The sequence below is a fragment of the Nylanderia fulva genome, unplaced genomic scaffold (assembly GCF_048542155.1).
Source record: "Nylanderia fulva isolate GAGA-0341 unplaced genomic scaffold, ASM4854215v1 Scaffold1, whole genome shotgun sequence".
Taxonomy (NCBI): Eukaryota; Metazoa; Arthropoda; class Insecta; order Hymenoptera; family Formicidae; genus Nylanderia; species Nylanderia fulva.
Window position 1 is genome coordinate 3,032,149 of NW_028189192.1, and position 12,058 is coordinate 3,044,206.

The 12,058-nt window shown below is 39.6% G+C and overlaps 1 protein-coding gene across 2 annotated transcripts in view; it reads right to left on the minus strand.

The window, feature by feature from the left end:
- Positions 1–12,058, minus strand: part of LOC114928505 (pseudouridylate synthase RPUSD2) — a 129,722-nt gene that overhangs the window by 15,780 nt on the left and 101,884 nt on the right. For both annotated transcript variants that reach the window (XM_029299742.2, XM_029299743.2), the window contains one exon: positions 8,040–8,262. In XM_029299742.2, the coding sequence (XP_029155575.1) occupies positions 8,040–8,262 (223 nt within the window). The remainder of the gene's footprint in view (positions 1–8,039; positions 8,263–12,058) is intronic.

Below are 12,058 nucleotides of genomic sequence, written 5' to 3' on the forward strand. Positions count from 1 at the left end.
CGCGTTAATTCCACCGGATTGCAAGGCGAAACTCGGCGCGAAGCTCTTGTCAGCGACAAGAGGAATGCGCTCTCGGGACACAAACCAGGGGCTAACGTGGAATTTAGAAACACGCCTGGCAGTCCCGACACGAGTCGGAGGCCGCCTCGCCACGAAAGGAGCAAGGTCGATTGACGCCGAGGAGTTAATTGCAGTTGGAAACTGCCCGAGCTCCAGATACCATTCCTAGATTCTGCTCGAAAAAACGATATATAAATAATGCATGTCACGTCGTGACGAATATCGATCGCGATTTTTCACACGTGTACTTGTCATCTCGTCTCTCCTTCTATCGATATATAAATATATATATTTTTATCAATTTTATGTAATAAATTAAACAAGTTTTATTACATGTAATTCTTTTATATGCAAATTGAATCTGTATCTGTCTCTTTTTTTTTTTTTTTTTTTTCGTTTAGCGCCAGTCATTCAAAGCGCTTGTTTCCCAATTGTTCGCGAAAAGAATTACTTCTCAATTTTATTCACCGTCGATTTAAAATAGAACACCGAGAGTCCGGGATTCGTACACGTACACGTTCGTTCTATATTCTCGATAAACCGATATCCACCGGTTGTTCAACGCGGCCCGACAAAGGTGCTCCTGACACTTCATTAGAAAAAACGACAGTAGAAAATGACAGGAGAGAGGGAAACGAGAGCGAGAGAAATGCGGCACAAAGACGCGCTGATTATGCCGATCCGGACCAACATTACGGATCTCCCGCTGCAACTCGATCGCGGTATCAAATTCATGTGAATTTCATGAGAATCCTCAATTAGTTGGAGCATGCATAGGCAGCTTGGTCGCAGGACTTCTAGACAAACAGACGGAGTAAGTCGAGTCGGCGACTTGCTCCGGTAATAGATGCGCCAACTCCTTCTCACCACTTCGAATTACAACGTCGCGACCGCAAAATCCACTCGGAGATTAATCCGCTGTAAAGTATACGCTCGTCGAACATTGTTGGTTTTCGTCGTGAGAAAAAAAATACTGTCGTTCCACGTAATTTCCTTCTCTTGAAAGAGCGAGAGAGAGAATATCTTATCGCAATTCCCTCTCAAAAATGATTACATAATTTCGATCGCAAAAATTGCAAGGCCATCTAAGATTGATGGGAAAAAAATTCCCATTTCACTTTATTTGACAAAATTGAATTTTTGTATTTAAAGAAGCTATTATAGTAAGATTGAAAATCGTAAATCCTGCATTCTTAGCTACTACAATAAATAAATTATATACCATACACAGAGAGAATATTCTCTTACGATTAGAATTTATCCGGAAATGCATGGTAATCGTGGGAAAATATGGTTTTGAGAGTTTCTCTGATTAATACTTACCGCAATAAAAAATATTAATATCTACCGCAATAAGATATAAAATAAGTTTGATTAATTTTACTAAATATAGGTAACAATTCGTTAATTTAAAAATATATTAAAAACTTATAATTCTTTATGTGTTTTAAATAAAATATATGCCAAAAAGTGATAATTACATACGTATTAAATATTTCAGGTATATAAATTTTACAATGCAGTATATATATATTTTTCAATTCAGCTTAATTATTCATGATAATTTTCGGCTTGTTACCAAACACGATCAAATTTGTAGTGAATAATTTTGCGGCAAAATATACCGAAAACTTCTCTCCGTGTAGATAATAGTGATGTTTCGGAAGAATAAGCGCTTCGTTTATTCATGAATCAATATTTACGGAAACGCGTCTATCACAGGAATGCATTCGAGTAAACAATTATCTCTTTTGCCATCGCGTAAAATTATTCAATTTTCACGCGAGCTAGCCGGAAGCTATAGTGGGAGGAAGCGAGCGCCTTCGCCGAAGGGGATATAACGATAGAGAGAAGCGTGTCACGGGTCGAGGGCGCGACTGGAGGCCCCGGCGACAGGTTGATTTATTAGCGTGAACCGGGTTGCACGATGATATCGGGACCAGGGAGGCCGAGGTCGGCCACCTCCTTCTGCGCTTCTCGTCCGCCCGCAAAAACATACGGAGAACGCCCGCGGGTGTCCTGCCTTATCTCGCGCCAGGATCGCGCACGGAATTTCCATGCTCCGGCCCAGGGGTGCGGCCCCTGACGGCACACCTGACGCACTTCCTATGCGCTGACGCGTTTCCGCCAGCGGGAGTCCCACCCTCGATTCATTTCCCAAAGTCTGACGCGCGCGATAAATATATCGATATTTAATATATATATTAAATATATAATATATACATTAATGTTAAATATATATTAAATATATATTTAATATATTTAATATATATTATACATAACAAATTCTTGGAATATTTCCCACGATTGTGCTTCGCTCTGCTACGCCATTGTTGCGCACCCCTGTTCTAGACTTCTTGCACGCGTCTTCGCGATCGATCTTGGGCGCTGATTACTCTTGCCGCTGCGAATAGTCCGTCGAGAAAGAGAGAGAGAGAGAGTCCATCAGAAAGCGGATATTAACCGGATTATGCGCTTCTTCAACAAACGCTATACGATCGTGCGGCGAAGGAACAAGCTCGTTGGAAAAAAAAGTCCCGGTGCGATTCGATCGATGTTGTATAAAGAAGAAGCTCGGCTGAAGATTAATCGCGCGGACGGATGCGCGTCATCGATTCGACTGCGATGCATCGAGAATTCACCGGGTTGCTCTCCTGCGAAATTATACGGCGGGCTTCCACGGATCGCGCTCGCTTATACGAAGAGGGGCTGCTCTCTCTCTCTTCCGGCTAATTAAATTATCCTACCCAATTTCCCGCATCGTCGATAGAAGGGAGCGCGAGATGGGACGATTCCGGAACGAAGGCGAGCAAACTCTCGCCCGGGTTTTCACCAAAGACTCCCCCTTTTCCCAGAGAGAAGCTATTCCGGACCATCGATCTCTCGACGTTGGACATTAATTAACTGCACGTGGATATTAATTAAAAAATGGAACAGCGAATATGTATGTTAGCGGCACGTTCCGCCCGTTGAAACCGCTTAAAACAGCTGATCTCATGGAGAGGAACTATTATTTCTAATAATATTACCTATATCTCTCGTAAAAGAGCGTTTCTCGCGCTGACGAAACCTTCAGATCTCTATCTCCATATTCCGCGAGTTAATAATTAGCAACTCGCCTTCGGCTACAATCTATAGATAATAATCGAATCTCCGCAATTTGCATTCTGTTTATATATGTAGGAAACCTTCTGCTTCTTGTCACTTGTAAGAAAGTTACGCTCGCGATGGATGGATCTGGGACGTGTTCTATGACGTCAACGGTGATAGTAAAAACACGATAACATTATATGACTATGACTCCTCTCTCGATGATACACACGTATCAATTCAGTATTCAAGGAATCGATTAATTCGCGTCTTCGTGAGAAAAGGAAATCCAACCTCGCAAATACATAAGATAGATAAATACTTTGTTAAGTCTTGCTGGCAATTACATTGCCAATTATCAACAAGGATTTATAGAAATAGAATTTAATAATGTACACTGAAAAAGAAGCTACTGAATTCAAATCAATATTTATTTAAATAGTTCCATTTACACATTAATTTGAAGCAAATAAATATTTATCTGAAAAAGAATTATGTCAAATAAATATTTTTTCACAGCAAATCAATATTATTAATTTCAAATAAATGATGTATAAGACTATTTGAAATAAATATTTATTTGGATAATTACAAATCATTTCTTTTCAGTGTGTAAAATCGCTTATTTAATAAACATTATGACTCTTCATAAATTTTCCAATAATGATGAGAAAATATTCCGCGTAACAAAGTTTGATATCCTTCAGAAAAAATACATTACCTTTTGCAAGTAATTATATACCGAGTGATTCGCGATTCGTGACGACTTCCCGGACTGACGAACGGCTTGATCGAAATCGGCAAAATCGGTGCCGACAACGGAGATAGCGGACGATACTCGAATGATCGTCGATTGCGAAAGATCCGCGACGTTATCCAGCCGTATCGGCGGATTACGAAAACGGCCGCGTCCTTCGAGATCCATCGAGTCGTCGTCTTTGGCTTTCTCGCCCTCGAGGCGAGATCGTCAAAGTTGTCCTCTTCACGCCTCCCTTCCTCTCGATCGTGAATTTCGCCCCCGGGGAGAGAGACACCTTTCCCTTGTCCTCGAGAAATTCCACGGCGATTAAACGAGCCGAGAGCGTCAGCGGAGTTTTTCGACACGATCAGCTGATTGCTGTCAAATCAAACGTCAAAACGAAAAACGTGGAAAAATAAAATTGAAAAGTAAATTAGTTTAGTTTAAATTTCACAGACAATCATCAACTGGTGCGAACAGTCCCTCTCTCTCTCCTTCGTAACCTCGAGGTTATAACGATTTTACAGGAGAATGGCGCCGCGCAAAACACAGTTATACCGCTAACGCGAATCGCCAAATGGGCCATTTCTTTCTTCTGGCGCGAGAAATTCGACCGCGCGGCGTTTCCCTTAAGTGCACTCTCGTCGGTCGATGGTTTCTTTTTTCCTCGCAACAATGGCGCTCGCGCGAAATTTTCACACGTCACATATACCGTAACTGGGTCCCAGGAGCGAGCGTATAATAAACATGACAACGTGTACATACAATAACGTATATATACGTACGGCCGTCGTAACGTCATAACGGCAGTGGAGCGTTCCACGTGGAGGTCGTCAATTTACTTTCCATCCATCTCCGCAATTGGTCGCCTATCGTAACAACCCGCTGACGACGACGACAATGTTGTGTTTTCTCCTCTATATTTGTATTCCATCTTTATGCAACACGAGCGCGAATGGCAAAACGGACTATTGCGCGGGTAACGTGATTGCTCCGATAATGCAAATACAAACTGCATCGCTGCAGCCTCCGCCATGGCCTGGATTATTTTCGCGATCCCATTTTAATTGCGAGAGGGAGCTTTCGCGCAAGAAAGACAATAATAATAACCGTGCTGGAATCCGCTGATATTTAAACGACGATCGCGTTTTAATCGCAAAACTCGATTGCGTTTCGCTCGTCTATACGAAATATACATATATCTTGTCGCCCGAAATTTTCTATTTTACAGGAAGAATCGGTGACCTTAGGAGAAGACTCTTTCATCATCCCTCCTGCAAAGCGCTTCTCCTTGATATCTACGATGAGCGATGCATCTCATTACCAGCGACCAAATGTCTATCCGGTCGGCCTTCACCCGGTTAACTTTGCTCTGTCGTCGAAAACTCAATCGTAGAGAGAGAGAGGGAGACCCTCACTTGAGAAACGCGTGTTCACATTCCACGGTTCACATCTTACATATGCGACATGACGGTGAAAGATCAACATTAGGTAGTTATATTCGCGAGTAATGAAACAGCCACGGAAATTTACCATCACAATGGCGACAGACACGTAGAGGGAAATGTAGGACAACACGAGTGAGGTGTCCGTGTGTCGCGTGCGCTCACACACACACACATCTGAAAAATACAATTACCAGGATAATTGCTAGAGAATTAGCGCGCAAGCGGACGGACGAGAAGAGTATTAACGAGACGCGAAATAATTTAGTCCCAGCTTCTCGCGACAGCAAGTGGTACATATATATATATATTTTCTTCTCTCTATTCTTTCATTTTCCCCCTGTTTTTCCTTCTTCGATGCAAAAAGTATACGATTCATCTTCCGCGAGGTATTCGCGGAATCTCAAGGATGTTTCCATCCGCGTTCATCTCCGATGGCGAAGCAGGAGCTATGTATAACCGGCATACATCCTCTCGTCCGCGAGTTCTTATATATACACAATGTACTCTGCCGATAGCGCGAGCCTCGTTGAGCGTTGGCGCGTTTAAAAACGCCGAGAGACGACGAGAGCGGCGTATAGATTCTTATATATCCGTGCCAAGGATAATCGCGCGAGTCAGTCCCTGGCCATGTGGTTCCTCCTCTCGCACGCACGAGGATTCCCTTATCTAACGCTCTCGTGAGGAGACGAGTGATTTACGAGCTCGATGTGGACCGATTTGCCGCACTCTTTCGATTACACATGCAATACATACATTTTCAGCCTCGCTCTATGCAAGAGATTTTAAGGTACTATTCTACACACAGAGAGAATTTTCTCTTAGAATTTATCTTGAAAATCATGCGGTAATTGTTGGACAATATGGTATTGGAAGAATTTTCTAAGAGTTTCTCTGATTAATATTTACCACAATAAAAATATTATAATATGTACATAGTAAAATTTACTACGTACATAGTAAATTTTACTGTGTACGTATTATTTCTTTTGGAAAAATATTAATCAGAGAAACTCATGAGATTTTTCCAATACCATATTGTCGCACGATTACCATGATTTTCAGGGTAAATTTTAAGAGAAAATTCCTACACTCCGTGTAGGGATCAAAATATACATATGGGTTCAAAAATGCTTCTCCTCCGAGTTATAGTTCCCCCTAAAAGTTGAGAGAAAAAAAAATTGAAAAATGTATTATAGCTCTCGAAGACTTTATAATTAATAGCAAATACTTCATTTTGTGATTTTGACAATTTGATGAGATTTTGAGAGGCTGCTAATTTTCATTTTTGAACCCATGTTTATAGAAACTTTCTTTCTTATTTTGATCCCTTAAAATCTCTGACGTAGTTTTAGAAACACCCTGTATAGCACGGACATTCGAAATAGACCCTCGTGAAAAATTACGCCGTGAAAGTCGCGTTTTATTTTGCAAAATATATATATATATCGCGACGACGATACTCCAGATGACATCCATATCTGCGCGACGAAAGATGCACTTTCGTTCCCGTCCACCTTTCCGCGTTACAAAATAACAGGTGCACTTTAGCGTGCGCGAATTAAACCGTTTATACGCGGATTATGCATTTTAGACTTCTGTTTCAAGCACCCCCGTTTTGTAATCCGGCGCTAATCCGACGCTGCCCGCTTTAGTTGAGCCGATTTCCTCGCATACGTTTCCCGTCCCCGGGTGTAAACCGACTAAAATTTGATATCCCGCGTTAGATATCCCGCGCATATAATATTACGTAACGCGGCGCAAATGCGGTATCGACACATCGATAATACCTTGATATGTCTCTAACACCGCGCTTCCTCGCGCTCGCAAAAAAACAAGGGACGATAATTAAGAATCTTTCTCTCTCTCTATATATATATATATACCAATATATATACGCGAGAGATAATCCTCTCGGCGCGGAATAACATGTCATGGCAATGATACATCGTATTTTGTGCGCGGGCGGAACAAGCTTAAGCCGATGTAACTCGGAAATTCCCTAAATTAGACCCAATCTCATTTGCGCGCGCCTGAGCAAGGCTCGCCAAATTCCCGGAGCTCTTCTGAAATCAAAGTAAATTCCTGCCGAAGCTAACCTCGATTTATATAGGGGGAAGAGGAGGAGAAGGGGCCAATAGACTTCGTTAAATATGTACATCCGGGGTCGGTCGAAATTCCGATCCCAACCGATAAACAGCTTTCGCCGAGAAAAAAAGTCGATTCAAGCATTAAATCTGATCTATATATACATATATACTATATGTATATAAATATTTAGGACGCTCCATCCTAATAAGTAAAAAAAAAAGAAACGTTGCCTTTTATACTGAATAATAAACATAGCACGTTCGTGTTATGAAATGCCATTTTAAAAATGCACCACCAATTTACTGAACACCGTTAAAAAAAAAAAAAAAAAACCGAAAGAAAGAGCAAAAAAAACTGGCATCCGATTTTTACGCGTCGCGCAAGATTGCGTTTCCGCGACTAAATAAGCAGAACGAGATTTCGTAACGGAGACGCTATTTTATTCCGACATCTCGTCGATCCCCTTTCACCCCCGATTCAATCAAACTTTCGTCGCTTTCCTCACGCACAATGGTCTCGCGACAATTCTCCGCGAATAAAGCTCCTCTCCGCCGCGATGACGGAAATCAATCGCGCGCCGGCACTTTCCTTGCACCTACACATGGTTCACGTACCTGTGAACGACGTTAGCCAGGAGATCGTTGTGCCGCAACCTGTAATCGACGTCCACCTTCTGATAGTTGACCGTCAGCGTGCCGGCGCGGATGCATCTCTCGTATTCCTCGGCTGGATGGGCGCGAAACTCCCTCGCGAAGACCTCCAGGATCTTCTCGCCGACCCATCGACCTTTCGTGAATGTCGTGAAGGTGAAGTAATACGGGTACACTTTACGGAGACCTGAAACACGCGCGTATACACGCGACGCCGTTAGGACCGATAAGAGAGAAAGATATAATATTGTAAGATAATTATCTTTGATTCCCGCGTACAAGTCGCCTTTAAATGTCAGGGGCTTAATGGGTTATATTGCGTTACGTTACGAAACGCAGTCGTGCGACGATGTGCCGCGGGAGCTCGCTTGCAATTAATAGAAGATTAAGCATCCAGGTAGCGTTAAATGAACGCGAGAGGAATTATACGATGTATATACGTGCAGAGGGTGCAATAGACACCGATGTTATTAAGCTTCTTGTTAAAATGAGCATCTTTTTCCTTCCTCTCTCTTTTTTTTTTCTCTAACAAAATTTTTGTACTGTATTTTTTTCTGAAAATATTTTATTTTTTTAATACGCTACTGTGAATTACAGTTTTTTGATTCTTCGTGTAAATAATAGTTTGTATAAACATTTTGATACTTATATTGTAATTAAATTTAACATTTAATGAATCTAATATTATATCAGTTTTAATATGCGAAGACATTTTATTTGAGCTGACAACACACAAAGTAAAACAAATTATCTTATGACAGCAAAGAGTGCTTTCCAGGGAAAAATTAATAAATCTTCCAACAAAAGTTCTTTCTCTCTATTAAATTATTCAACATGATATATTGAAAAATATTAATGAGAAATGCAGATGGTCATTTTTTTATAACATTACGGATTAAATTTTTACAACAAAGATCAAAAATAAGATATCTCGAAAACATTGGATTTGAAAAAATATGCTTATTTTTTTTGACGAGAAATAGTGTAACACGGTAACATTGAGTGACATTAAAAACTTTAAGTTATTACAATTATTTGCTAATCTATTACTGTCATCGTGTCACTCCAAGATAGCTTTTACGAACAAAATTTACGTCAAGATTAACATAAAATCGATCACGTCTTTCCTTTCCGCAGTCTCTCCCCGATAAAAGAAGAGAAGGAAAAAGAAAAGAAAAGGGCATATTTAAATTTTCTGGAACATCCTGTTACTCGAATAGCAATTGACTTGGAAATTCGTGCTTTAAACGTTCCCTTACGCAACGACTCCGCGATATTTCCGCGAATATTTCATTTTTCCTTCCTCATATTAAGTAGAAATTAATCCGTCGAGCCTTCCGTTATACCTTCAAACGAGATTTTCGCCCTACGAAGAGAAAGAGAGAGAGAGAAAGCGCGAGGCGGGTTGATTAATACACCGGGATAAGAGGAACAATTTTCTCAGTTTTCGCGAGGAAAGATCCTCGGAGAGGCGTTAATGAAAGATATACAGAGCGCTTTATAAATTCACGCGTGTCACGTCGCGTTCGATTAAATAACCTGATATTCCTCAAAATTATAATCTCCCGGATATTTCATCGCTCATCAGTTAACATTCTTCTCAGCATGAGCGTCCGCAGGATTCTTTTCAGGAGGGGGGCATGATTAAAATTGTTTACAAAAAAATAAATAATATGAATAATATTATAATATAATTATAAATTTAAAAAGAATCTAAAAATAACAAAATAAAAAAATTTAGAAAGAATAGAAAATTAAAACAATTTATATCTTTTATTAATATTATTCGTCTTTATTAAATATGAAGTACACTACAAACAATTCTAATAAGCCACATTAAGATATAGAGATATAAATTATGATATGTTAAGCGCTGTGAACTTTAACATATCGCTAAGATATTCTGTCAAAGTTCACAGCGCTTAACGTATTATATCATAATTTATATCTCTATATCTTAATGTGGCTTATTAAAATTGTTTTAACACTTGAAAAGGATCTAAATTTAAGGTCGAAACGTAGTGTACTTCATATCTAATAAAGACGAATAATATTAATAAGAGCCAGTATTTTTTAAATTCTCTCTGGCGAAGAATACAAAAATTGTTTTAATTTTTTATTTTGTTATTTTTAGATTTTTTTATATTTATAATTATATTATAATATTATTCATATTATTTATATGTATATTTATATTATTTTATATTTATATTATTTGTTTAAATAAGCAAATAAATTTTGAAAAAAGAATTTATTCAAAAGAAGAGCTTAATTTTTTACAAATTTCAAATAGAGGGCAAACGACCCTTCTTGCCTCCGCCTGCCTGTGCTTCTCAGTTTGTTGTTGTTCGGGATAATCTTATTAGCAATGTTGGAACGCGGGAAAATCGAATGATCGGAGAAGAGAAATAGATAGAAACGTTCCTTAAGTTCGTCGTCAGAATTTACGGGAAATACTCGTGAGAATTTTACAACGTCGAAATGGCTTCCCGACTGCCTGAAGGGGTGGTTTCCGCCATTTCGAATACACGTCTTCGCAGACGAGGGAGCGAGTAGTCCCTCGCTCTCGCGATTCCCTCCCTGTTGTTTCCTGGCTAACGGAAGAAGGACATAAATACCGAAGGGGAGGCTTGATTAATGTCCCGGCGAGCGCGTCCAGTCGAGTCAAAGGCGCTTTTTCTGCGATTTTGTATCGCTAGAACACGTCGTTTAAGAAACAATCCTCCCCCGTGGGGAATTAATGAACGTCTGACACTTGAAATGAAAAAAACCTAGAATTACTCGGCGCTTTATATCGCAGAATAAAGTATAAACGACGTTGCATTAAAATATTAAAAAAAAAAAAAGATACATATATTTTTATCAAACTCTGTATACTTTTCTCGACGAAGAGAGAATCGTATTACCAGAATTTTTTAACCTAATATATATATATATGTATATTATATATTTTTCTTTCTGAGGGAAAGAATAAACTTATTCCAACTAGAGCCCCGAGTACTTGCGGGAATAGAAATAACGGAAGCGCGATCGTTATACAAAGCCTTTTCGAGTGGTCGAGGAAGGAAAATTGGCGGCGGAGAGCAAAAATACATTCGCGTCAAAGGGACCGCAGGCCGCGGTTTACGTCTGCGGAAAAGTCGAGAGATAAGCCAGTAAGAGCTGACCTGTGTAAAAATCCGAAACGGAACGACGGAGGAGAAACCCGGATAAACAGAAACGACCGCTCTTTTCCTCTCTCTCTCTTCGTCGCTCGTTACTTTAATTAAATTGCCCTCGACACGCCGGAACATTGACGACGCGTACTTTTGTGCCTCGTCCCTTCGAAGCAAGGGACAGGTCATCTGACAATCGAGATAAGAGAAGTAGTCACGATTGAGGGAGCGATTGATCTCTCTTGAGCTTTCAGAAATAGAACTGTCGGTTAGCCACCGATATAGGATTGCCAGTCTTTGCAATAGCGCCAATTCTTGGCCCGATATGTGGTAACTAATGTTTGGCCAATACTTGGTAATTTATTCTGGGCATGCTTGGTTGCGATATAATTAATTATCTTTTTTTTTTTGTAATAATCTAATCTAACTTGACAGTATTTCTTCGTCGTGATTATACTCGCATTGCGTCGGCTTGTTGTAATCGTTTTATTATTAATAAATATGTCGCAAAATTATTATAGACAAAAAAAGTATCGAAAATTAACCAAGTTAAAAATTAATAATGTGTGTTACAATGTTGAATGTGACAATGCTATTAAGAAAGAGGCCAATCGTAAAATCCTATATGGGCAAGAGAGCTTAATTTTCGATATAATTAATTATCTTTTTTTTTTTTTAATAACCTAATCTAACTTGACAGTATTTCTTCGTCGTGATTATACTCGCATTGCGTCAGCTTGTTGTAATCGTTTTATTATTAATAAATATGTCGCAAAATTATTATAGGCAAAAAAAGTATCGAAAATTAACCAAGTTAAAAATTAATAA